The 26149-nt window shown below is 40.7% G+C and overlaps 5 protein-coding genes and 1 long non-coding RNA gene across 9 annotated transcripts in view; 3 read left to right on the forward strand and 3 right to left on the reverse strand.

Annotated features, from left to right (window-relative positions):
• LOC134188768 (transmembrane 7 superfamily member 3-like) overlaps positions 1-2420 on the forward strand; it is a 5258-nt gene extending 2838 nt beyond the window's left edge. The window contains exons 7-11 of the mRNA XM_062656960.1: positions 60-212; positions 366-463; positions 523-571; positions 684-797; positions 1988-2420. Of these exons, the coding sequence (XP_062512944.1) occupies positions 60-212; positions 366-463; positions 523-571; positions 684-797; positions 1988-2235 (662 nt within the window). The 3' untranslated portion in view covers positions 2236-2420. The remainder of the gene's footprint in view (positions 1-59; positions 213-365; positions 464-522; positions 572-683; positions 798-1987) is intronic.
• Positions 2421-2514: 94 nt separating this feature from the next.
• LOC134188852 (uncharacterized) lies at positions 2515-7820 on the reverse strand. Of its 2 annotated transcripts, none has more exons than XM_062657056.1 (19): positions 7635-7820; positions 6200-6439; positions 5977-6062; positions 5864-5918; positions 5449-5519; positions 5211-5370; positions 4854-5150; positions 4634-4714; positions 4493-4567; positions 4318-4421; positions 4212-4262; positions 4114-4153; positions 3999-4040; positions 3877-3935; positions 3533-3673; positions 3427-3469; positions 3136-3348; positions 2797-2955; positions 2515-2736 (listed from the first exon to the last, which is right to left on the reverse strand). In XM_062657056.1, exons 1-19 carry the CDS (start codon positions 7732-7734, stop codon positions 2669-2671), a joined length of 2085 nt encoding a protein of 694 aa, XP_062513040.1. In that variant the 5' UTR covers positions 7735-7820; the 3' UTR covers positions 2515-2668. The 2 variants fall into 2 exon arrangements, with proteins under 2 accessions (XP_062513040.1, XP_062513039.1); XM_062657055.1 differs by having other exon boundaries at positions 3427-3472.
• Positions 7821-8084: 264 nt separating this feature from the next.
• On the forward strand, positions 8085-16708 carry LOC134188837 (uncharacterized). The gene is made up of 19 exons (XM_062657040.1): positions 8085-8282; positions 8341-8584; positions 9502-9556; positions 9658-9736; positions 9788-9829; positions 10266-10394; positions 10507-10635; positions 10700-10834; positions 11081-11218; positions 11345-11476; positions 11896-12039; positions 12117-12245; positions 14115-14387; positions 14978-15109; positions 15171-15299; positions 15371-15502; positions 15923-16060; positions 16126-16254; positions 16313-16708. Exons 1-19 carry the CDS (start codon positions 8234-8236, stop codon positions 16444-16446), a joined length of 2472 nt encoding a protein of 823 aa, XP_062513024.1. The 5' UTR covers positions 8085-8233; the 3' UTR covers positions 16447-16708.
• Positions 16709-16857: 149 nt separating this feature from the next.
• LOC134188674 (uncharacterized) lies at positions 16858-20084 on the forward strand. Of its 3 annotated transcripts, none has more exons than XR_009971373.1 (6): positions 16858-16947; positions 17022-17884; positions 17955-18374; positions 18431-18669; positions 19643-19707; positions 19895-20084. It is a non-coding gene; the product is annotated as an uncharacterized LOC134188674 (long non-coding RNA). The 3 variants fall into 3 exon arrangements; XR_009971374.1 differs by having other exon boundaries at positions 17955-18202; positions 18303-18669; XR_009971372.1 differs by having other exon boundaries at positions 17955-18669.
• A 201-nt stretch (positions 20085-20285) lies between these two features.
• Positions 20286-21714, reverse strand: LOC134188673 (actin, clone 302-like). The gene is made up of 3 exons (XM_062656840.1): positions 21469-21714; positions 20892-21377; positions 20286-20700 (listed from the first exon to the last, which is right to left on the reverse strand). Exons 1-3 carry the CDS (start codon positions 21709-21711, stop codon positions 20314-20316), a joined length of 1116 nt encoding a protein of 371 aa, XP_062512824.1. The 5' UTR covers positions 21712-21714; the 3' UTR covers positions 20286-20313.
• Positions 21715-22057: 343 nt separating this feature from the next.
• On the reverse strand, positions 22058-26137 carry LOC134189081 (two pore channel protein 1-like). Its single transcript, XM_062657312.1, has 2 exons — positions 26045-26137; positions 22058-25018 (listed from the first exon to the last, which is right to left on the reverse strand). Exons 1-2 carry the CDS (start codon positions 26045-26047, stop codon positions 22304-22306), a joined length of 2718 nt encoding a protein of 905 aa, XP_062513296.1. The 5' UTR covers positions 26048-26137; the 3' UTR covers positions 22058-22303.
• Positions 26138-26149: the final 12 nt, after the last annotated feature.

Below are 26149 nucleotides of genomic sequence, written 5' to 3' on the forward strand. Positions count from 1 at the left end.
TGTGTGTGTGTGTGTGTGTGTTTACTTGCAATGTGTAACTCATCTGTCTGTTGTTGCAGTGCGTGTAGGTGTAAGTGCTGTGTTGGGTGTGGTTGGTAGTTTGCTTTTCTTTTTCGTCTTCTTTCGCTTCTATCTTGTCCTTGCCTTTGTTCTACTTCATGGAATCATCTTGGGCTTTGTTTTCTCATCGATACTCTTCTTTTCTCCTTTCGGTAAGACAAACAACATCACAGCTTGTTAGTCAGTACAGTCTAATCATGCCTATATGATGTTTTACTATTGATATAAATTATATACAGTTGGCTAATATGATTGAATGAAAGAAGTTGAGATATGGAATTCTTCATGATTATTGATGTCGGCAGGTGACCTTTCGTTTTGGCAGAACTTGTTGGACTATTGGATTGCGTTTGTGTGTGGAATGCTTTTTCCAGCTGTTGTCTTGCTAATGTGGCCCAGAACAGTGAGTCAAGCATCTAACAACTGAATGAAATTTGATTCACTTTGCACATGATTTTTCAGCTGAATATCGTGGCTACAGCAGTGGTTGGTTCATATGCTTTCATTGTAGGTAAGATGCAAGTTCTGTTGGTTATGATTATGTGATCCTTTAGAGACTCTGATGTTTGTGCTTGTCTTTCTCTATATTATGTTGTATAGTATTATGTGTATTTGTTGTGTAGGCGTCAACTCTTACATTCAAGGTGTTCTTTCATACATCGTGTTGGATATCATCAAGAAAGCAGTGATGCCGACATACGTTAGTGCGTACACGGACTATCCGTTTGAAATGCCAGGTCAGTCGTACTGCAATGTTATCAAGCTATGCATCATCACACTAGCTAGGAAAGCTGATGAAAGAGTTAGACGTTGACCAGTGTAGTACATAAGGCTAAAAAATAGGTCGTCAAGTTGTCATTTTACGAGTTAAATTTTACAACTGACGACTAACATTGTAGTCTAACTGACGACTAACGTTGTAGTCTAACTGACGACTAACGTCGTAGTCTAGGTCGTCAAATGACGACTAAAGCAGACCAAGGCTAGTTTGTAATGGCTTTCTCGGTATGCAGGCTGATAACTGTACTGTACTGTACTGAAACATGTGCCTCTTGGATGCTCACATTGGGACATTTGTCGTACAATGACATGTACACATAGTAATGCACCAGCAGCAAACTGCTCGTATCCCGGATAATGAAACTGGGAGTGCAAGAGCCATGTCAGGATTCTGACAGAGTAAAGGCATGAAGTTTGTGACCAGGGAGCACATGGGAAAGTGGAGACAATGGTAAATCATGCAGATCGAATAGGTAGATATGATTTTAGTAGCAAAAATGGACAACTTTCGCAATGTGATATGGAAGTCTGGTTGAAACCCTGCCTTGTTTTTGACAAGAAAGGTGGTGTGCGTTTAATGACTAATTCAATTAGCTATCATTGTTGTCTTCCTTGCCTCCGCAAAGATGTCTAGCTCTGTATAATGTAACACGTTGTATCCATTGGCTCAGTGGTAATGTCTTGAATTCTTTCGGTTGCATGCCATTGTGGGAATACTGCGCTGCATGCTTGCACTGCACTGAATTTTAGAAGGCTGTACAAAATGACGGCATACCACTATACACCATGATTGATATCAACATGACATCCTAGAAAAAATTGCCGAGCTAAAATTTTTGGGAAACTCATCAAATGACAACAACTAGTTGGAATGATTTTTTGAGCCCTGAGTAGAGCGTGGTACTGTTTATCTGATTAGGTTGTGACTGTTTGGTGGGTATCGTGCACATTAGTGATTACAATACAATAAATACTGTTTTGGGGATTTGCCTGTTATTTCTGTTTCTGCCTTGTTATAATGAGCAAGGCATATGTATATTAGTAAAAATATAAAAACATGTATAAACAAACGGTAGTAGTATGTACGCATCAGTACCTACAACATAAACTGATTGAGTTGTTACTATAACTAACATTTATGTTAAAGACATCATTCTGGCGTCTGTGTGGGGCGTACTTGCGATATCCGGAATCATTTTTCAAATGTGGCGTGAAAGAAAGGACAAACGACCCGCACTTCCTCCCTGGCTGTACAGAAAATGGAAGGAATCGCGTCTGCAATATCGTGAGTTAAGCTCAAGATCTAGAGAGAGTCCAGGCGAGCGACGAAGACTGTTAGAAACTGCAGGCACGGCTAGTGTGTCATCGTATGGTAGTTTGTCTGACAACAAATAATGAGATGGAGGGGGATAAGGCAGGAAGACTATAGTTTTATAGGCGTAGATAGAGTTTATGTCTCAGTGGTTTTAGCTGGATGCAAGGGTCTGTTTGTTATAGCCAGTTTAGATATTCTTGTACTACATGTGTACTGGATGCTGCTGTATTCACAATATCATTACTATTACTAGACGCTAGGTCATCATGAGGTGCTGCAAATGGTAAATAATTTGACCGAACAAGTTTCTACAGCAGCGTTAGATCGTGTCTCCACTAGCAACCAAACACGTTTAGAAGTTGTTTAATATTAATGTTTACTGGGTTATTACATAGCACTTGTGGTAATAGCTACACGTAAGTATATAAGCGTGAAGGTCAACTAGGCATTGTACGTAGCAACAGCAAGCATTTCTAGTGTAGTACCTTCCACGTGTGCATTAGCAAAATAGAGCTACAAAGTCTGCACTTTCTTTGACAGTTGTTCAAGGTGCTGTAACTGTCTTATTTCAGCTGGACAACCTTAATGAATTAATCAAGTTTAGATTACAGCTAGAAGCTTTGGATTCCAGTTTGGTTTACCTGCTCTGTGATGTTTGGATTTCATTTGCTGTTTTAGGGGTTTGACGTTTTCGTAAACATGGTCTTGTAATGGGATTTTATCACAATTTGGGTGTGATCCATAGGCACTGTCGGCGCTTATTTTACGAGGTTCACTTGCGGCTGAACTGCTGCATCTATCTGTAGGGATAGTAAAATAAGTTTAGTCACACACACACACACACACACACACACACACACACACACACACACACACACACACACACACACACACAAACGCACACACACACACACACACACACACACACACACACACACACACACACACACACACACACACACACACACACACACACTTACCTCTGGAATTTGTCTGAGAAACTTGGTATTCATCAATAGCCGTTAATGACTTTCCTGGAGCATTCTGGACGCTTTCAGCTACTTTCTTCTTGTCTGGTGGTTTTGTAGTTACAGATTGTGGAATTTCATAGGTGTTGTTGCATTCTACTTGCTGGGCAGCATCAGTATGCATTACACTATCTGTGTGTGTCTGCTCATTTTGGTGTGTTGTCTCTGTCAGAGAATTGTATAATCAAATGACAGGAATACAGTACATTTGAATCTGCATATCATCAACACCACAATGCTTGCCTTTTGTAAGCGGACGGGGAGATTTAGCAGCTGTTGGGGTTTTCTTCTCCACAGTAAAATGAGATTATGTGATGTCTAATTCTAATTGTGACATTTAAGTGTGTACCTGAACTTTGACATTGTGTGGGAAGTCTCCTGACCCATTGGATGACAGTGATTGGTGGTATGTTGCGCTCTCATCTGTTTCTGGCTCTTTAAAGGTTTTGTTTTGTTTTTTGGGCTTTGGAGGAGGCATTGGAGGTCGTCTCTGTAACAAGTATGTAAACATTAGCATAAGTATATCTATTAACATGAGTTTTGTGTTTGTTGGAAACACTAAACGTGTTAAGACTATTCGATAGGTAGTTATGCACCCAATGCAGCAATGTGATGATATATCAAATTGCAAGTATCTGAATGTTGAGGTGCCTAGCAGGTTTGGTCCAATCCACAGAACAAGTGACTTTTTACCGTTTCTGTGCTTGATGTAGATGAAGACGATGTGAAGGATTTTGAGTCAGTCTTCTGACCTTTAGATATTGAATTAAATGACATGTGGCATTTCTTGTATATACTTTACGATTGTTGTGTACCTTTTTTCTTCCACAAAATGTGTGGCCACCAGCTATGCCCATCTGGAATGATGATGCATGCACACACCATATTTGTGACATCAACAATCAAGAGACGTACTGCATTTATACTCACTTTTTGCTTTTTTAGCTTGTTTGCTAGTTGTCCCAGCCATCTAAAATTCAAAACTTATCTATCAATGGTACAACATACATACTTGATGTTTTCATTACTTTTGAGGTGCCAGTTGTAGGAGGTAGAGGCATGTAGGTATACTCCCTTCCCTGCCCAGAAAACAGACTGTCAATGCCTCTATAACAGTTTCAGACAACTCTGTACCTTTTCCAGTGCTTTGTCACAGCTGATGATGCTATGTTTAACATCTTCTAGCATTTTGATAAATTTATCACCAGGAATCATTACTGTTCTTGGTGCTGTTAGACCTACATGGGTTGACATCACAGAGCAATATGCAGCACTCGAGAAGTGCATCTTCGTTTTACACTGAACGTACCTTTATTTTCAGGAATGATATCGCTAGGATCGGCATATGCAGGTGTAACCATTTCGTCTATTGGTACTTGGGTTGCTTGATAGATATGCAGATTATCATAAATAGAAATAGATACATTAGAACTATGTGCATGCCACTTACAGCAATACCAAGTAACTGGTTGTTTCTCTCCAGTGTCATTCTGTATGCTGTCAGGTACGACTGAGGTTAACATACTAAACACTACACACATCAACACGATCAATTATTTACAGATTAAACAACTGTTAATAAATTAATATCAGTAGTTGTTTTTATTTGTTATTACTATTCTCATTACTAAGTATAATTTTCAAAGTTGTGGCTGTAGTGCAGATATTACCTTCTAGAAGTTTATTTATCTCCTTTGATGATTGTAGCCCACTATCTGTACTCTCATGGCTGTTCTGGCTAGCACTTCCGGAAGCCAACTGTAGTATGTCTTGATATTGTTTCATCAGCATAGCTATTTGTCTAAGAGTACTTTCAGCAAGATGGTTGGTAGGAAGGCATGGCAGGCCACATGTTGGTTGATCTGTTGGTGTAGTATCCGTAAAGGTGAAGTGTCCCAGGTACAAAGTATGAGCTACTCCCTGTATGCCTTCTATCAATACTCTTACTCTTTCAGGGGAATCCCAGCCTACACGAAAGTAGTTAATGACAAGTGATAAAAACATAAATGTAGATGTATGTAACTAACAAGGGGATTCAGTATAGATACAACTGCCATTGAATGATGCATTGCCATTAGTCACCCTTTGATATGAATGTTCTGAAGCTTCGCTTTGCCAGATGACTCTGACCATTTTAGTATGCAGAACATAGCCTGTTGGCAGTATCAGGGTGATCTCCATTGAAGTCTGTAGCAAAATTTTAAACAACTATGAAGCTGAAACTTATCATACAAATAGGGAATTTTGATACTATTTTGACATGACCTTGCATGGCGCATGGTTAGGGCGAATGTCATTCTCAACCACTTTAATGTCTTGTTCTGTCGAATCCGAGTCTACAACAGCATTATGAGTGATTGTAAGAAACTAATACACACACACACACACGCACACACACACACACACAAACAAAACACAGACACAAACAAACAAACAAAACACACACGCACACACGACCATCAAAGTTTAGCCCAAGTGCATTTACCATTTATGAACTAACTTCGTATTTCTTAAACACTTAGAATGAGGCATGACACCATGAGAGCAACTCTGTTTATGAAATTGATTAGCTTGTTTATTCAGTAGCGCTAGTTATTGTCAAAACTTCACATGTATAATATTAATTAATTAATTAATTGAACTTAATTAATTTCCAAGTTATCAAATTTGAATAACATACAATAGTCTGAAGCCATTGCAACGTGCTCTTCTTTTGATGGTGTTTTTCTTGTTCCCTGTATTAGCAACAAATCATGATGTGCAACTGTACATTTATGTAATAAACTTTCTAACTTCGAAGCAATACTTGAATGTAGCCGCATCAGTTGGTTGAGTTACTAGGCCTTTAAACTGATGTCTTGATGCTTCGTCTTCACGTACTATACAATTAGAAATGCTTAATTAATTAAGTTAATTGAGGTTTTATATCATTCTAAAGATTGGTAATTTTCAAATCTAAATGTTACAAAAACACATTTAATCTATGCATACTACAACAATTTAATTTTAAGGAAACCTGGTTTTCTTGGTTTTGGAGAAGGTAGTTTCCTAGATTGACTTTGGTCGTGTGAACTCAAGAAGTTGTCTCTGATCTGAACATTTTCATAATCTGAGTTAGATCTGTCTTTCCCTGCAGGCAACTCCGGTTGTAAGTTGCTGTTAGGAGTTTCAAGATATCCAAAACAGCTTCTTTGTGACCTCAATTGGTTGTTCTGTCTCTGCTGCTGTGGTGATGCATGATCACCTTGAGTAGGAACTGGAACACGTGTACATATAAATAGATAATTAAATTCAGTAACACACACACACACACACACACACACACACACACACACACACACACACACACACACACACACACACACACACACACACACACACACACACACACACACACACACAGCTTCTATCATATTACTTCTTAATTATATCACCATGCACTACATACAAACTACAGAGGTACTGTACCTCACATAACCACAACCACAAACAAACAAAGAATTGAGCTATAATAACCGATTTAGTGCTTGGGTCTTTAATTAAATTATGTCAAAAGACTAAGCCACGTGACAGCATGATACAACTATACATCAGGCTAGCTGCTAAACAGTTTTGTATCTTTTTCACTGAGTGATTGAAACCGGCCGCTAACTGCTGCATTATTGTGTGGTGTAATCTTATTTAATCAACGTAAAAGTAGCAAGAAGAGTATCTAACTAATAACATTGTGGATGAGGGTAGACAGTATTACCTGTACCTCAAGTGATATTTATGCATGATGATATCAAGTCTCACGTAGCGATAGCCATTCTTCTCTCGTCCCTGTCTGAAAGTTATGAAAAGGGAAGAAGTGGCTATGCTGCAAGACTAACCAAATCAGCTGACGTTATAGCTACAGATTTTGCATTAATTAATAAAGAGAACTAGAAACCAAACTGAAAGAAGGTCTTATCATGTTTGTATCTGGATATACAAACAAGCTAATAACGGATGCAACACTCCTAAAATTAGAGTATGACCACATAGAAACTACATTGGAGTTGGGACAACCCTTTATACTTTCGAGTACATCTTGAAAGCTGGATTTCATCATCAACTTTGGGGTCTATGAAATTACTATGTCTAGGCCATAAAACATGGAAGTGGTAAACTGTTTAATTAATCTAGCAAAATGCTTGCATAAAAAGATGATAAATTCATCGTCCTTTTTTGATTTTGAAGGATGTTGTGCACGCTCTAGAGTGCACGTGGTGATGCATGGATCAGTTAATTAATTAAACCACTCTAGCCTTCTCTTGTACAACAAAGCAGTAACTTACTAAGATTAATTTGCAGCCACCTGTCGGTTTCTCTAATGACATGTTTACCATTCCTTATTAGTCTAGTGGGCGTTTTAGATCCTAGTAGAGTAGATTATTCCAGCCATGCAATGCGATATTTCTGACACTCACCTTGCATTAGGCCTAGGTCGCCTCTTCGTCTATTTGCAATTGGAAAGCGTTGTTGGTGAGCTCCACCCACTTGTTTGGGTGATGTTCCGCCTTCTGCCATGTTTTACAGACTGTGCATGTACACAGATATAGAGACAAGTCCTAGCTGAGCAAGAACAATGCGATGCGAAGTTGAACTGAACGTTGTAAACGGATTACTACCTAGAGGTGATGATGTTTGTGGGGATTTTATTTGTGGGGGATTCAAATTCTTGAAGTACGGAACAAGACAATATGCTGAGTCATTGCCTACTTAATTAAATTACCGATCCGTCTAAAAACGTTTTGGTCTCGTAAAAACACAGCAAACTAAACACATTCCGTCTCAAACTCTCGTAATACAGGAATGCAAGGACGGGTGGTGATTGACCATGCGAGGCTATCCACTTTGTAGATATCTATATTCTCACGTGACTTATTATGACCTAATTAGCTTCTTCATGATTTCTTTACTTTCCATCATTCTACATTATCATAACGTCGAAGCGATAATCCGCTGCTGCGGTAGCATCTTATAATATTGACCTTAACATCGCAAGGTCCCCCTTCATCGAACTTCAATGTCTGAAGAAGTTGTCGTTCTCCATTCTGGATTTATCACTAAACGAGGTCGTTTACCGTATTAACTTATAATTGAATGTACTTGCAAAGTAGCCGTTGCTTACAGGTCATTTGAGGAAGAATTGGAAGCGACGTTATTTCTCTCTCAACAGAAGTGGCTTGTTGGAGTATTTTGATGGCAGACGGTGTAAGGGACGCGTGCCGTTGTCGTTGAGTTGTGTGGTGAAGAAGAAGACGGAGTGTTCGCCGACTGTGTTGTGGCCTTCTGCTGCTACTGATGACAACGCGTTTGCTATTGATTCAAATTTAAAGTCAATATTTCTGGTGTTTGACAGCGTGGAAGAGTGTTGGTAAGGAAATTAGGAGAGGCTAGTGGTTGCTTTGTGTGTTTTTTTTACTTGCTACTCGTTTGTTAGTCGAACAATGTTTTGAACGAACTGCTAATGCTGAGATTTTTCCAGTCTTCTCTGTTTGTTTGTCGTTTTGTCTGTCTGTCTGTCTGTCTGTCTGTCTGTCTGTCTGTCTGTCTCTGTGTGTCTGTCTGTCAGCCCATTTGGCTAGCTGTCTCTGTCTGTCTGCCTGTCTGTCTGTTTGTCTGTCTGTCTGTCTGTCTGTCTGTCTGTCTGTCTGTCTCTGTGTGTCTGTCTGTCAGCCCATTTGGCTAGCTGTCTTTGTCTGTCTGCCTGTCTGTTTGTCTGTCTGCCTGTCTGTCTGTCTGTCTGTTTGTCTGTCTCTGTGTGTCTGTCTGTCTGTCTGTCTGTCTTTCAGTCTGTTTGTCTGTTTGCCTGTCTATTTTTTATTTATCCATCAAAGCTAGAATGTACATGGAGGCTGCTAGAAACCTCTACAAATTCTAAAATGTCTGCTTGTCTGTCTGTCTGTCTGTCTGTCTGTCTGTTTGTCTGTCTGTCCGTTTGTCTGTCTGTCCGTTTGTCTGTCTGTCCGTTTGTCTGTCTGTCTGTCCGTTTGTCTGTCTGTCTGTCTTTCTATCTGTCTGTTTGTCTGTCTATTTTTATTCATACGTTAAAGCTAGAATGCAGTACATGGAGGCTGCTAGAAACCTCTACAATTTCTAAAATGTCTGTTTGTCTGTCTGTCTGTCTGTCCGTGTGTGTTGTGTGTCTGTCACAGGCGTAGCGTTGTCCTCAAGTTTGAGGGCAGATAAATTAGACCACAAACCACGCCCATTTTTTACTATTTGGTTGTCTACATATTTCATGTAAGTACTTTCTTCAGAATCCAATTTTGTACACATGTTGTGTTGCAGGCATTGGCTGGAAGCTCTTAAACCATTTGTCACATTAGGAACTGCTTTTCAGGAGGTACAGTACAAACTTACTATACGCTGTAGTGATGACTACATTGTGTTCTACGATAGCCGCTTGTAGTTGCATTTGTGTGCTGTAACTAGCAACTTTTACAGGCATTGAATAAAGCCAGACAAACTGAAAATGGTGACAATCATTTTCTCAGCTCAGAAGGGAGCACTGAAGAGGAAGAAGGTTTGTTGTGCGGATAGTGTTGATCTACATAGTGAGAGATCTTCTGTGTAGTGGTCAAGTACTTGAGAAGTCTCAGTGTGAAAATTCCTAGAAGTGAGTTTGGATTGGGTGCACATGCTGTGCTGTCAAGATACTGTTGAGTGTCATGAAGTAGGCAGACAGACATTTAGATGGACAGACGGACAGACAGATGGTCACACACACACACACACACACACACACACACACACACACACACACACACACACACACACACACACACACACACACACACACACACACACATGTGCACTGACAAGCAGTCAGAGTGAGACACATACTCAGGCATGCAGATGTGAGAGACAACGAGGGACAGTGACAAATAGCTAGGCAATCAGACAGCTAGAAATTATACATAGTAACCACATCTAGCATTAGCTTCATGACATTAACGTTTGGTTTTCGATTTTATTTTATTTGTACCATAACTACAAATGCTTGTTGCCTGTTGCGTTGTATTGTATTGTATGTCTTTCCTCTTTAATTTTAGCAACAGTGGAAGAGCTTGCTGGTACTCATGCGGTTGAACGTGTTGTTAGCAACATGAATCAGTATCCTCTGTACGACAAAGTGCAGGCTACAGGATGCAAGTGTCTGTTCAGGCTAGCTAGCAAATCACGTGAGACAACACACAACCAATAATTATCACTTTAGTTTGCTCTCTGTGACTGTGGCATGTTTGTGTATACGTCCACATCATCACACTCACACTCGTATTCGCTCTCTTTTAGAACGACTGTTGAAACATTGTGTGAAACATAATGCACTTCCGGTAGCCAAGGATGCTATGAGTGCTCACTATGCAAACGAAGAAATTCAGTTGTCAGGCATTCAACTAATACAATGCTATCTAGAGAAAGGTGAGATGTGTAACGATGTTGCTCACACGTTTAGTGTCATATGCTGTGCTGGTGATCTTTGTAGATGATCCTCAGATTCATAATCAGGTATTGGATGAAGATTACGTGCGGCGCATTTGTCAGGCATTGAAAGTGCTGGGACGACAGAAAGCTGTTGTGGAAGCGGCCCTTTCTTGTTTGTGGTTGATGGCGACAACGTGTAAGGCAGTCTGTTTTAACATACATACAGGGTTGTGTGTGTGTGTGTGTGTGTGTGTGTGTGTGTGTGTGTGTGTGTGTGTGTGTGTGTGTGTGTGTGTGTGTGTGTGTGTGTCAGCATGTGTGTGTGTGTGTGTGTGTGTGTGTGTGTGTGTGTCAGTGTGTGTGTGTGTGTGTGTGTGTGTGTGTGTGTGTTTGTCCATATGCTTGCAACATACATATTTATTATTTTATCTGATTTTTCCAGGTCCACATGAATGGTCTTGCCCATCATTTATCAATGCGGGCACTTTCCCCATTCTCATCGATGTTATTTCAAACGACTGTCCTGTCTATGGAATAGTCGAATCAGCCTTTTGTATAGTGACAGCCATGATGCATTACGGTAATAGAATTTTGCACCGAAGTCATGTCTATTGCCAAAAATTTGCGTGTGTTACTGTGATTGGGAGACATGCTGTAGACATACTGGTAGTTGGGTGTGCTGAATTGCTTGCTGTTTTTTGTGTAGATTCGATGCCGGAAGTCTTTGTTCACTGCGGTGGTCTACACGCATTGCTGTCAGTACTGCAAACGTATGCTAAACAGTCTTCAACTGTGATTCAAAGTCTACTGCTTGTTCTCCATTTGGTTTCTAATTCGGGTAAGATGGCAGCATTATGTCGATGACTTAAATGTAGACGTCCTTGCATTTTGCTCTGTCTGTCTGTCTGTTTGTCTGTTTGTTTGTCCGTCTGTCTGTCTGTGTCTGTCTGTCTGTTTGTCTGTGTGTGTGTGTCTGTCTGTCTGTCTGTCTATCTGTTTGTCTGTCTGTCTATCTGTTTGTCTGTCTGACTGTCTGTCTCTCTGTCTCTTTGTCTCTCTGTTCCTTGTCTTTCTCTCTTTATGGCAAAGTCAAAGCAGCCAACAGATTTGATCAACAGTAAGCCAGACAGTGTTGCTACCAACATTTGCCATCAGTTCATCTTTGGCTGTTTCTCTTCCTTAATTAAAGAGTTTCTCTTATCGCATGTCGTGACACCGAGTGTTAGTTGATTGAGCTTACGTTTTTCTTTCCATTAGAGAAGGCGAGAGATTCTTTACTTGAACAAGACATTATCAGGCATCTCCTGCTATTTTTAAAGTCATCTGAACTTGCACTGCAAAGTCAAGTAAGCGAAGTGCAATCAGCAGCATTGGCAGTCTTGAGCACGATAGCTGCACAAGGTTGGTTGTACATCAATGCTTAGATATGATGTCATAATGCAGTGTCTTAGTATGATTTTTATGGTTTGTGCGTTTAGACTTATCGTTGTTGGCAGAGTTCAATAACGAGATTATCTCGGCTTGCATCGGAGTCATTCAAACTAGTGGCGATGACAACTTGGTGCTCGAAGCAAGTCTCCAGTTCTTACAATTTGCTCTGCAGTCCGGTGAGCGCAACTACTTAGGTCATGCAAATTACTTGTTGATATCAAATACAGTGGAACTTGTGAATTACGACCACCCAAGGGACTGTCCACGACTTGCCCCTAGTTCTCAGGTGGTCGCAGTTGTCAGACTGGCATTTGTACACGTAGACCGATTGATGTACACCATATTCTTGTATACAACGTAATGACAATCTAAATATGTATTTTATTGATATAAAAAAGGATATCAAAATGCTGCCTACTTGTGCTTTTCTAATGCCAAAATCTTTAGCCCGTCCCGTTGACTATGGCCAGACTCAGAGGCTTCAATAACATCAATTTTTTTACTAGGCAATTTGTTTCTTTTCTTTGACGCCATGCAATTTGACGTTTACAAAGCCTCAACTGCCCTGCATGTATTACACACACACACACACACACACACACACACACACACACACACACACACACACACACACACACACACACACACACACACACACACACACACACACACACACACACACACACACACACACACAAACACACACACACACACACAAACACACACACACCACACACATGCATGCACACACACACACACACACACACACACACACACACACACACACACACACACACACACACACACACACACACACACACACGATGATCACATGTTCTGTAAGAATGCCTGAATCCGCATTTCGGAGGTCAAAACGCAGGGCCGTAGAAGCCGGTCCGGAAGGTCCGGTCATGCTGAACCCCTTTTTCTAGAGTTAACCTTCACCAGTGACCTATTTTAGGGCCGTACAAACCGGTCCTGTCGGTCTGTTTTAGGCCAAACCATCTTTCAAAAACTGTACTTTGGACAGTCAACGATTAATGGCCAAAACTTTCTGTTGAAACTATAAGTGATTAAATAGCTAATACATTTATAGTTAAAACAAAAGTAAACTGGAGCATCTTGACCAAATATATTAGTTGTTATTTAGCTAATATAAGGCAGGTCGTATTGCATAGCCACGTATACGCGTATTACAATTGTTGGTAAACGAGAGTTTCAAGAACCCTTTGTGCAATACATTAGGCAATTGTATGCTGGACGACTGCTCTTTTGGCGCATTACTTTTGAACCACACCCTTTTAGCGTGCGTTAGGCTAGACCACTTTTGAAGTGCTTCATACGTGCCTTTGGTCGTAGAATTGTGTCTGCATTATTTGTCATTCATGGGTGCCTGCTTTATTCAGCCTCCAAATGTATGCGAATGTATTGAGTTTTCAAGGGGCTGTCACCAACTATCAGCATTTCTTAGGTACCCCCATTTGTCAGGTTACAAGGTTGGGTTTTACTGTGTAGTGTGTGTATTGACTAAATATATAAATGGATTAGGATTTCTTGAAAATAGAAACTTGAGATGAATCCGATAGTCGATGCCAATAGTATTGATCTCAATCTCGACTATACGGTGCGTCTCATCTTAGTGTTAGAGGTTTCATGAATGGAACATGCAAGGAGACGGCATGACAGTAAATGTAGACGTCCTTGCATTTTGCTCTGTCTCTCTGTCTGTCTCTCGATTTGTCTCTCTGTCTCTCTGTCTGTCTGTCTGTCTGTCTGTCTGTCTGTCTGTCTCTTTATCTGTCTGTCTATCTGTCTGTCTATTTGTTTGTCTGTCTCTCTATCTGTCCGTCCATTTTTGTTGGTCTCTCTGTACGACAAAGTCAAAGCAGCCAGCAAGTTTGATACAGTGAGCCAGACCTTGTTGCTTCAACGTTTGCTGCCAGTTCATCTTTGGCTCTTTTTTCTTTTTTTCATGAGTTTCTCTCATCGCATGTCTTCACACTGACTGTTATGACAAACTCGTTTATTGTAACTTCTACTTTTAGGTGCAGTTGAAGGGTCTCAAGTTGCAGAGGTGATAAGCTTTCTGTTGGGCTTTCTGTTGTCTCACAACAGGAACGAAGCGATCATGTTGTATACGATCACTGGTCTCTCTCGACTGCTGATGACCGATCAGAACGAGATGGACTCTACCTTGTTGAAACTTGTTGAACGCGAAGGATGCATTGAATGTCTGTGCAGTGCGATGAAGAGATTTGCGCAGTCAGCTGGAATTCAGAGCTTTGGATGCTTAATATTGTGTGAAGCTGTCGGATTCGGTTAGTAGGATGTTGGATCAGTGTGTCTGTGTTTCTGTCTGGAAGTCTGTGTGTCTACTTTTCATTTGTTTGTCAGTTTGTTGGTTTGCTTGTCTGTTTGTTTGTTAGTTTGTTTGTTTGTTTGTTTGTCAGTTTGTTGTTTGTTTGTTTGTTTGTTTGTTTGTCAGTTTGTCTGTTTGTTTGTCTGTTTGTTTGTTTTTGTCTGTTTGTTTGTCTTTTTGTTTGGTTGTCTTTGTTTTTTTGTTTGTTTGTCTGTTTGTTTGTATGTTTGTTTGTATGTTTGCTTGTTTGTCTGTTTGTCCATTTGTCCATTTGTTTATTTGTCTGTTTGTTTGTCTATTTGTTTGTTTATCTTTTTCTTGTTTATTTGTTTGTTTGTCTGTTTGTCTGTCTGTTTGTTTGTCTGTCTGTTTGTTTGTTTGTTTGTCTGTCTCTTTGTCAGTTTGTTTATCTTTTTGTTTGTTTGTCTGTTTGTGTGCTTGTCTGTTTGTCCATTTGTCTGTTTGTTTGTCTGTCTGTTTGTTGATTTTGCTTCTACGTTTGCCTGTCTCTTTGTCTGATTTTATGCATCTTTCTATCTATTCATTTAGCCCATCAACGTATCGTCAAGTGTGGATCATTTGACATATTATCAAATGCATTGAAATCACATCCACGATTGAAGTCTGTTGTCTGTGCAGCAATGGTGTGCTTAGAGTGTCTTCTAACAACAACAAACAATGGTTAGTACCATGAACACAGTGACTACATTGTAGTTGTGATGCATCTGTTTCTGTGTTCTAGACGAGTCGCTTGTGTTGTTCTCCAATTCTGGTTGCTTCTCTGCGATGGTGACGACGATGCAAAGATGGTCAAAATCAGAGACTGTACAGACGTCTGGGTTACGGATTCTTACTTACTTAGCAAATAATGGTTTGAATATTGTATTTGAAGGGAATTGAGTGTTGCAAGGTGGAGCTAATGATTTGTCGTTTGTGTTGTAGATTGTAGTATACGACAGGCTATTGCTGTGAATGGCTATCTTGCTTTGGTTACTGCCTCCATGAGATATCATTTGGGTGTTGTGAGGGTTCAGACAGAGGCGTGTTGCTGCTTAAATGCGTTTGCGACTTATGGTTAGTTTGTGTTAATTGGTGGACTGAAAGTGTGTGTCTGTGTGTGTCTGTGTCTGTCTGTCTGTTTGTCTGTCTGGTGTGTGTGTGTGTGTGTGTGTGTGTGTGTGTGTGTGTGTGTGTGTGTGTGTGTGTGTGTGTTGTTTGTTGTGTGTGGAAGGGTAGTGAACATATAGACATGAAAATACAGTAGCGGAAAGGTCAGCAGTGTGTGTGTGTGTGTGTGTGTGTGTGTGTGTGTGTATGTATGTATGTACCTGTCTGTCTGTCTGTTGTGTGTGTGCATGTGTGTGAAAATATGTGTGCACACACATGCATACATGGACGAACAGATGGACAGACATATAGTTATTTGTTCAGTAGGGCAAAGTGGCATCTTGCACTCAAACAGCATTCTTGACTATGTTGCTGTTGCTGTGACAGATCTTGCAGTTTTTATTCACCAATCTGAAGCGTGTTATTGCATACTGGATGCGATGAAGATCGAAGGCCACCAAAACAACGAGAGATTGCAATACAACTGTCTATCCGTTCTCTCCATTCTCCTCAGCTTTCTCGAAGGTACAGTACACCAACTTGATAAAATCACTAAAAATTATTGCATCAGTAGTACTGTTGTATTACAGACTGGACAATAGTCTTGGAGTCTGAACTATGTGTAGACACTATTTTGTCAGTGTTTGCTCATTTTAAAGATAACGAGTCATTCCAGCTTCCAGCATTCGCAGCCCTGCTTGCCATTGGGAAGACCAGTAGTAAGCCAAACATCCAACTTCAGTGTTCTCATCGTTTTGTTGATGCATGTTTCTGCAGATATTCTTCGAGAGAAAATTGTAGCAAGTGAGGTGGGCGTTCAGCAACTTTGTGGAGCATCAGCGAACGCCGAGTGTAATGAAGCTCTTCAGCTGAGAGCAATAGAGCTACTATCGTGTTTGACTTCAGTGTAATTAATTAATTAATCAGGTATTACGATGAAGACGAGCCGATGTCACGTGATTTACTGATCTCTATGATACGACCAATTGGTAAATTTCTCGATGAACGTGAATTGGCAAGACATTGGATGATAAAGAAATGTGTATACTGTAAATATATATTTTTAGTAAGACTTGGTGGCTTTCTTATCGATTAATTAATTAATTGGCTAGAATTTGAATACTTGTATTTGTACATTGGTGGGTCTGCTTGTAACCAATAAAGATGTAAGTGAAACAACTTGTAGATTGAAGTACTTGTACAGTAACTATGGAGTGTTTTGTTAGAATTTGTCAGATAACGCGCGTTAGAAAATCTGTTAAGTAACGCGCGCTAGACAATTTGTTAAAGAACGCGCGTTAAAGGCAAGCATGCGCAGAAATCGGAAATACTGTTGCGCGCAGTTTTCGTCCTAAATTGTTCCGTCCCGACTGGCCTGCGGTTTTCACATTGTTCTCTCTTATCTATTACTTGTAAGTTTTATATATAAACACTATTCATGTGTAAATTATTTAATTAATTAAACGTATTTTCTACAAATTTGTAGAAAAATACAATTGTCTTCTGTTGTCGTATCATTTTTCGTTGTCGTGGTGGAGTTTTTGCCGTTTGAGCCGTTCGCGGCCCTAATGAGTCCGAATCGTCCGGTCGTTTTGAGTCTATGGATCCAGCGTGCTTCTATAGTGTCGGTCTTTTGTTCGGATCGTCTTCTCGTTGGATCGGTGTGATCATCCATTCGCCTTCGGGATTGTGTCGTCTATCGTTGCAGTGTGTGTGTGTGTGTGTGTGTGTGTGTGTGTGTGTGTGTGTGTGTTTGATTTGTGTAAAAAAAAAAAAAAAAAAAAAAAAAAAAAAAAAAAAAAAAAAAAAAATTTGTGTAGGTAGATCTTTTTACGATCACATAGTCGGAGTTTGTTTCTATGGTGTCTCATACGTACGCGTAGCATTTTCGTTTCCGTTTGGTTTCCGTTAGCGCGAGGCGTGTTCTTTCGATGTATTCTTCGAGGGCGGTGTTGTTTGTCTTGGATGGGCCCCATTTGGATCGTCTCTTGAACGGTGTCGTGCCGTATGCGTGGACGGTTCTCTGTGCGATAGCATGGTCGGTGGTGTCTGGGTATTCGTCTGTGTCTCCGTGGTTTGTGTCTCGTGTGTTGTTGTCCGTCGTTTGCCAACGGTTTGCGTGTAGTTTGAGTCTAAGTTTACGGGCGAAATTGTCGAATTCTTGGATATGGCGTTGTCGATTGGGTCTCGTCTCGGTGGGTACGTACGTTAGCCCCTCGTCGAGTACGTGCACTGTTAGTTCGGTGTGTGATAGTGTAGCGTGACTTCTGTTTACGACGTATCTACCGACGGTGGCGGGGGTGTCAAGTATGGATTTTGGACTGTTTGAAACGGCGGAACGAGACTCTGGTGGGCGATTTCTAACATGACGTGTATTTATAACATTGCTCTCATCAATCGTATCGGTTACTGCTACTAGACTATTACAGTTACTGTTTATCATCAAAGTGTCTTCCACCTCGCTTAGCGAGTGGTGTATGTTTCTGTTTCGGCGGCGGCGGCGTTGCCGTAGAGTCCACGCCACCGACCTCAAACGCGTCATGGCAACCACGAAAATGCTTAACGAACGCAGGCAAAAAGCAAAGGTAAACGAACTCAAACACCAGACTTCGTCCGCCCGGAAGAACCACCGCCACAGGCCATGAGAAACCGCCAATAACATCCCCGGTAATGGCACAAAACGGACCAGAAAGGGCCCCGTTGACACATTGACACCCGATTATGATCGTACTCACATTGAACCTTTATTATTTGTATCCGACCACAGATCGTTCCAGACACACTGCATCAGAAACATCGCCAATGACCGTTTACCCAAGGATGTTTTCGCAGTTTGACGGTGAGTCTTGCTCCACCTCTATCTTGTTCGCTATGTATTGTTCCGTTTGGGCTTAGACAAACACGCATACCAGTCAAAGAAGATGGAGAGCATCATACACCATCAAGCATACGTACGCATGTCCAAGAGAGAGGACCTGATTCCACCATGGCTCCAAGTATAGTGTTTTTCGTTCTCGGTCGCCCCGAATCAGCGGACGCGTTTCGGTATAGAACCTTTATCAGCACTATCGGAGTCGACGTTAGTCACGGACCGAGAAGAGAGGAGAACGAGAGGAGAGAAGAGACTCTTGTCTGTGTGTGTGTGTGTGTGTGTGTGTGTGTGTGTGTGTGTGTGTGTGTGTGTGTGTGTGGCGGTTGTAGTCTGTCATTGTCATGTAAAGTTTAATTTATCGAATGCGTGACTAACCGTGATCCTAGTGAGCGAGAGAGAGAGTGTGTGTATATCTTTCACGTAGTATCTCGTCCGGGTCGTGTCTCAGAGAAAAGCTGAGTCGGTCGTTCCGGTGAGAAAGAGAGAGCGTGCAACGGCGTGATCGCTGAGCGAATGAGTGCTCAACTGTCGACGTTCGTTTAAAGATTCTCAAGATAATAAAGTTTTCACCTTTTGTCGTCCAATCGGGTGAGCGTCGGCGATCGCTCACTAAACGGACAAAGGCGTGTGAGACTTTTTCTAATATTTTCTACACTTCCCGGTCGACGGCCGCAGCTGACGCTGGTCCGTTAGTGTGCGATTAGGTCTGTGTAGTCGGGTAGCGGTCTAGTGGGGTTGGCGTGGTGTTTTTAGTGTTTTCTTGGACATTGCAGAGTGTACGGTATCGTTTTCGTGTATCGCATCCGGGACACACAGGTCTTCATGTTTTCGTCTTCTGAGGCGTATTTATTATTATGTGTCGTGCTCAACCAGATCAGTCTGGTTTGTAAAATCTATTACAAGTAAACCCTGCTTCAGAAGTACTTTGACCATCATGGCTGTCTAGAAAGAAGACATGACTTTACGAAGGGTCCGAGTAGATCCCAGAAGCACTGTCTATTATTATTATTATAATTATATATTATTATTATTATTATTATTATTATTATTATTCTATTGAGAGTATTTTGGTATTATGTTGTTGTCGTGTGTGTGTGTGTGTGTGTGTGTGTGTGTGTGTGTGTGTGTGTGTGTGTGTGTGTGTGTGTGTGTGTGTGTGTGTGTGTGTGTGTTCTGTGTTTTGTGTTGTTTTGCATGTTTGTATATTTATTTAAGGTCCTATGTATTGTTGTCAGATTTGTGATGATGCTCGTTTGAAAGACAGAAAATTTGTCATATTTTCTCTATGAAAGACAGCAAGGTGATGAGAAGTACTGGTGTATCAGTTAATTATATTAACTGATAACTATTAATATCAGACTGTAAAACACTTGATCCAAGTCCCATGAGATTGAGTGTTTCACAGTGTGTAATACGTATGAATACAATGGCATGTGATACTCACTACTGTACTGCAGGTAGATTCCTCAATGTGCAATGCATTTTAGGTGGTAGAGACTTGGTGCTAGTTAGACTCGAAGTATGCAACCTCTTCACCACCCCTGCTATTTTCAGGACGTCAACAAACTAAAGAGACATCCAGTAAACAGGAAAAATCGTAAAGAGACTGGGTTGAGTCTATGGCACGTTTGCAAGTGATCGTTGTGTCAGTGCGTCGAGTGCCATGTCAATCAATAAACTCGATCTCCAGTAACTATTTTTCAAACAGTAAAAATTTGAAATGTTTGTAACAAGGATATACAATAGAAGTATACAATCAATTGTAACAGGTGCAAGGCTGTGTAGAAATGTAGACAGAGAAAAATGGAAACTAAAAGCATGATGACCAACTTGTTAACAAAATCGTCGTGCACATAGTGTGGCAATCGACAGTACAGCGTCAAGCTGAACTTGGTATTGATAACAATCAGAAACATTTTCTGTGAACAACTTGAGGGCCGACTTCTTCGTATTCCTGCTTGCTGATCAACATCTGCTGGAATGTAGATAGAGACGCCAGAATTGAACCACCAATCCAAGCGCTATATCTACGATCTGATGGCGCTATGACATTGACCTTCACAGTGGATGGCGCCAATGCAGACAATTCTTTCTGGAAACGAGCCGGAAATCCAGAGAGCAACGTAGTGCCACCGGCTAGCAGTATATGGGCACAAAGGTTTGAAATGAGTGCATCACATTTCATGATTGAATTGTATGCAGCATGTTGAATTCCAAGTGGCCCCATGCTAAGAAAATCAGGTTGAAACAGAACTTCTGGACACTGGAAACATTCAGTGTCAACACTAACCACCTGCAGGTAGGCAAAACCAACAGCTCAATAAATTGTTAATAAATATGTATTTATTTATTAATAAACTACTATTATTAATATTTTAAATTTTATAAATAAATATTATATATTTATTAATAAATAAATATTACATATTTTATTAATAATAAACAATCAAATATATACACTGATTTTACCAATTACGTACGTACCTTTCCATCTGGCAGCATGTAAGTGTTTTGCAAAGAACATTCTATCGATGAAGTTGTCATTTCTTGATCAAAATCGTATGCCACATAGGCTAGCTTCTCTTTCATGTCTCGTATGATTTCTCGTTCTGCCATTGTACTGAATGCATATCCTCTCTCTGATAAGAGAAGCATGAGATATGTGGTCATATCTCGACCACCTAGATTGACTCGACCGACTGTGTGAGGAATAATAAAACCGTTATAGACTGGTACAGCATGCGATACTCGATCACCAGAGTCGACAACAATGCCTGTTGTATGTCCAGATGCGTAGAGAGAGAGGACGGCCTGGATGGCGACATACATGGCAGGCATTGCGAATGTCTCAAATACAATTTGAGCCATCTTTTCTCGGTTTGCTTGTGGATTGAGCGGCGGTTCAGTGAGAAGAATAGGATGCTCTTCTGCAGCAACGTACAACTCTTTATAAAATGTGTGATGCCAGATCTAAGAATGACAATGATAAATATGTATACAGTGTATTATATAGTACAGTACAGTACAGTACATGTATACACAGACTTTGAAACTTTATTACCATCACCATGTCATCCCAGTTGGACACAATTCCGTGATCCACAGGATATTCAATATCGAGTAGACCTCGTCTAGTCTGTGCTTCATCTCCGATGTAGGCATCAAGGCTTCTACCGTTTGTTCTCTTGGAGTGACCGACAATAGTTGGAAAGGTTGAACATGGAGCATTGTTTCCGGCAAATCCAACTCTTGACATTTCAGATCCGTTGTCAAAAACTATAGCAGGAGCGTCCATGTCACACATACTCGTGTTGATGTTTGTCATTTATGGTGAGTTGTTTGACGTGGTTGAGTGAAAATGAGAACGTCACTGTGTTGATTGATGGTGTAGGCAACTCAGCAATTGCGTGTTTTGTTAATCAAGGAAACTGGCGCCTATAATGAATGCATGCAGTGTCTCACCAGGTCATGATTGAGGGTATATGTACTGTATGGTTGTCTGAAATGGTTTGAGGTTTGGATTTTGCATTGAATGTCCAACCGTATTGTGATATTGTGAATTTGTTGCCCTATGTTGATCCTCATTAATTGATCTACACATTGCACTGGCTTCAAGGTCTACAGCAATGTTGTCTGCTCTGTAATAGGGTGAGGCGATTGCCTCACCAGTGTATGCATGGGTAATGATTAGTTCATGGTCAATCAACAAATTGTTTATCTGAAATCAGTGAAATTGATTTGATGACCTACACAGACAGAGTTCCACTCAATAGTACACGTTAGCTTTATAGAAAACATAGATGTATATATACACTGTTTAAAAACAATTCTAGAATGTCTGCAATAACAATAGATTACCAAGTCGACAATGACAGTAACTTCCTCCTTAGCTAAACTCATTCTGTCTGTACTACAGAAGCAGGTTGGACGCTAACACTTAAGTCATTGGAAAAGTGATTCTCTACAAGATCTGGGCCATCCGGCAGCATACGATCATGTGTCAAAGTTGCCAATGGGCCTCTGGTTGCAGCAGTAGATCTCTCTCGTTCAAGTATAGCATCCTGCTCGACTGCCCACTCTTTCGCCTCATCTGCATACATCTGCAGACGGAAATCAGCCTTGGTTTTCTTCCTCTTTCCCTTGTATCGCAAATGCATCCATGAGCCATTTTCATTAATCAGATTTGGCAATTTCTGACAAAATTGCTGATATTCATCTTTTGAAATATAAACATCTTTTGTGTCGACCCCTTCACCAAATACTTGACCTCGAGCGTTATCATAGCTCTCCATCCTGAATAGAAAAGCATCCAAGATGAATGAGATGACGATGGCTACGATAATGACAGAGACAATGAAAAAGATCATAAAGTACAGTCTTGTCCACTGAGTTCCAGACTCTGCTGTCACTGCATTCATAGCGATATACCAGTTATTGACAATCATGAGCTCAAACAGAAGTACATAAGAACGAAGAATGTTGTTGAAGTTGTTCAAGAAATACGTGTGTTGATCAGGATATGTGGTATTGCCATTGTAATTTGATTGCACATCGAATCCTGGTGTCCAGTATTTTGTGCAACAACCAGGGTAAAGCAGGAAAGAAAAGCATTCCATGCCAATGATAGCAAAGAAGAAGTAAAGCAAAATGATGAGCAATCCCACATTGAACATCCGAGGCAATAGCGCAAACAGCGTACCGAGCACATCTCGATATCGTTGCTTGATCTGAAAGAGTCTGAACAGTCGAATAACTCGAGCATAAAGAACATATCGCAACCAATCTTTTGCACTGTGTCCATCTGAACACGCTTCGTAAAGAGGCAATGACTTGTAATTGGCAAGGTCAACTGTCATGCCAACAGCTGAGAGCAACACACAAAGGAAATCAAACACATTCCATGCATGACTGAAGTAAGGGATCAAACCAAGTCCAACCAGCTTTAGTACAGCTTCAATGGAATACAAAGCAAGGAAAAAGACATTGATCCAGTACACAGTGTTCTCTTTATTAAGGTAGATACATCTGCCACCTAGAGAGACATTTGTGCCATTTACTATCACATTGACAGACTCTGGCTGCGCTCCTGTTTCAGCTGCCACGTAGATGAGAAATATGCCAAAGCAGATCAAAGAAAAGTTGATGATGTATTTGAAAATTTTATGCTCAACAAATATGGTTATTCCCCGGAAAAATTTACGAATTCTCTTTGTTTTAATCCAGCTATACCATCGAGCCTCACCCTCCAGATCACTGTATTGTATCCATTTCATGTTAATGACTTCATAAAAGTGAAGAAATTCTTGGAGGCAAAGACTATTGCTGTTGTCTTTGTCAAGGGCTTTAAAACAGCAAAGCACTCGCCAGTTGTTCCAATGTGGTTTATGGACTTTCATTAGTCCAGAAAACTGCTCGAAATTCATATTCTGGGAGCCGTGTATGACATCAAATGCTCGGCAGAGAGCCTCTCGTTTATGCAAAAACAATTTTCGAAATTTTTCTTTTTCAAATGTGCTAAATGTGCTGTAAACAACAGCCAAAAGAAGATTCATGATCAAATACAGTCCGATACAAAGGAAAGCAATGAAGAAAATTGGAGCCCACCAATACTCAGAATAGACAGGCATCATGACAGTGGGAAAGTTCGCCGTAGTAAGAAGAATAAATAAACTGACAAATGATGTCCAAAGATCGACAAAATAAATGCTGTTCTTGGCATCAATGAACAGAAAATACCCAAATAGAGCAAATACAAGGATAAATGCTATAAGGAGTAACATCATATCCAGAATTGGGGGCATAGACTGCAAAATCTGTCGGGCCATACGGCGAACTCCACGACAATAATGACTGTCAAGCAAGAATACGGGACGGAGAGCACGAAAAACACGAATGTGATTGCGAAATCTGATCAATATAACAATGACCTCAACGTACATGATACCAATGAGAAACAGCTTCAAGACTGAGCGGAAATGCCGAAAGAAATGCCTCACTCCCATCCATTTCATCCTGAAAAGAAGCAATACAAGTACAACAGAGAGACAGGCAACTTCAATGACTGTGTGAAAAGGCAGATAAAAGTCATCCAAGTAGTGTGTTGACTCATGACTAGAAAAATTAAACGTATCTTTCTCCAAAAAGACAGATGGGTATTCAGCAATTGATATGACCAAAATCAAAATCGATGCAATAAGGTCCAATGTCCAAGCCACATGGTTGTGGATGAGACGATATCCAGTCATTGCACCTTGTGTAGTTGGGTGTGTTGTAAACTTGTCATTGTCTTCACCTTCTTGAATATAGACTGAGGCATCAATGTAACGCTCTTGTGCAGTTTTTGCTCTTCCTTGTCCTATCAGAGCACTTGGCATGCTTGTTCGACTCAGTCGACCTAACTGAGAGTCAACACTTCGAGTGAAACGAATCACCGGTGATGTATCACGATAGGACGATTCAATGTCATTGCAGTCAATAAGAGGTTCACTTAATGTACGATTTTTGGCTAGTCGATGGAATGCTACAGAGTTGTCCAAATGGAGTGATCCAGTCAAGTGGTCCTGACTATCTTGACTGCTCACACTCACCCGATCCAAATTCCTTTCTGCCATCTGTAACATAGAAACAGAATACTACACAGCAGCACTGCTATCATGCAACGTGTCAATTGATTGTGTACATTCGGTTTGACATTGTCACAAGACACAAGATGTCTTAGTTTCTACCCTACCACACATATTGTACTAGCAACATTTCGTCAAGATGCTACACTTTAATTGAATAGTGGACATCAAGATGACAGTAAACAGTCATGGACATTACAGTAGAAAGTCTGTGGACATCCCGTGGTCATGAACATTAAGACATTGTGGACATAAGGAAGTTGCAGACCCTAAATTTAGAGTCATGGATATCAAGAAGTCATGAATACCAAGAAGTGACAGTTTTACTACTATGACCACCCCCAGAGTCCCTACAACTACAAACACCCCATGCCACTAACTTATGCAATACACTCACTTGCATGCCTTCAAGCAGTTCCTGTTGTCACGGGAATATACAAAGAGTGATTTGAATCAACAATCAATTCAAACAAATCTCTATAGTTATTGTTCCCCAAGGTGCCTAGTCCCTATCCTGAGTTTAACTAAGAAATGACCTCTGAAACATACTGAATATGAGCATACAGATAATAGCAGACGAAAGTGTTATTGTCATTAAGTGTCACTTTCATTAAATTTATTATAGAAACATTAGCGTTTCTCCCAGCTCCAGAGTTTGATGGTTGACCACTGAATGAATGAATGAATGAATGAATGAATGAATGAATGAATGAATGAATGAATGAAGTGTGTGTGTGTGTGTGTGTGTGTGTGTGTGTGTGTGTGTGTGTGTGTGTGTGTGTGTGTGTGTGTGCGTGCGTGAGTATGTGTCCTAAACCGAAATTCTCCTCTCCAGGCACCTTATTTCCACGCATTTTGTCATCGATCGATTTCCACGTGCTTTCCTCCCTCCCCTCAGACTGTCCCAACGAGCTAGATCGTTCAGCAGCGAGCAAGAGCGACACAAACAACAGACACAAACGCCTTGCCACGAACATCGTTCTAATTAATTAAACTAGACAGTTTGAAGCCTACCATGAATAGCTGCTCTCTTGACGCAGCGAACGGAGACCGAAAAACGTGCAGAACGAGGCGCAGAAGAGCACACGAAGAAGGCAACCACCACCGCAGCTGACTCAC

This window comes from Corticium candelabrum, chromosome 13 (genome assembly GCF_963422355.1).
Source record: "Corticium candelabrum chromosome 13, ooCorCand1.1, whole genome shotgun sequence".
In the NCBI taxonomy this organism is placed as follows: Eukaryota; Metazoa; Porifera; class Homoscleromorpha; order Homosclerophorida; family Plakinidae; genus Corticium; species Corticium candelabrum.

Coding starts and splice junctions, on each gene's coding strand:
- LOC134188852 (XM_062657055.1), bottom strand. CDS start 7,734: ATGGCAGAAGGCGGAACATCACCCAAACAAGTGGGTGGAGCTCACCAA. Junction 5,151..5,210: donor TATCTATACTGAATCCCCTT/GTTAGTTACATA, acceptor ACTTTCGTGTAG/GCTGGGATTCCCCTGAAAGA. Junction 3,349..3,426: donor TCCCCGTCCGCTTACAAAAG/GCAAGCATTGTG, acceptor ATTCTCTGACAG/AGACAACACACCAAAATGAG.
- LOC134188837 (XM_062657040.1), top strand. CDS start 8,234: ATGTCTGAAGAAGTTGTCGTTCTCCATTCTGGATTTATCACTAAACGA. Junction 9,557..9,657: donor TAGGAACTGCTTTTCAGGAG/GTACAGTACAAA, acceptor CAACTTTTACAG/GCATTGAATAAAGCCAGACA. Junction 16,255..16,312: donor TGCCATTGGGAAGACCAGTA/GTAAGCCAAACA, acceptor ATGTTTCTGCAG/ATATTCTTCGAGAGAAAATT.
- LOC134188673 (XM_062656840.1), bottom strand. CDS start 21,711: ATGTGTGACATGGACGCTCCTGCTATAGTTTTTGACAACGGATCTGAA. Junction 21,378..21,468: donor ACTGGGATGACATGGTGATG/GTAATAAAGTTT, acceptor TGTCATTCTTAG/ATCTGGCATCACACATTTTA. Junction 20,701..20,891: donor ACATGCTGCCAGATGGAAAG/GTACGTACGTAA, acceptor GCCTACCTGCAG/GTGGTTAGTGTTGACACTGA.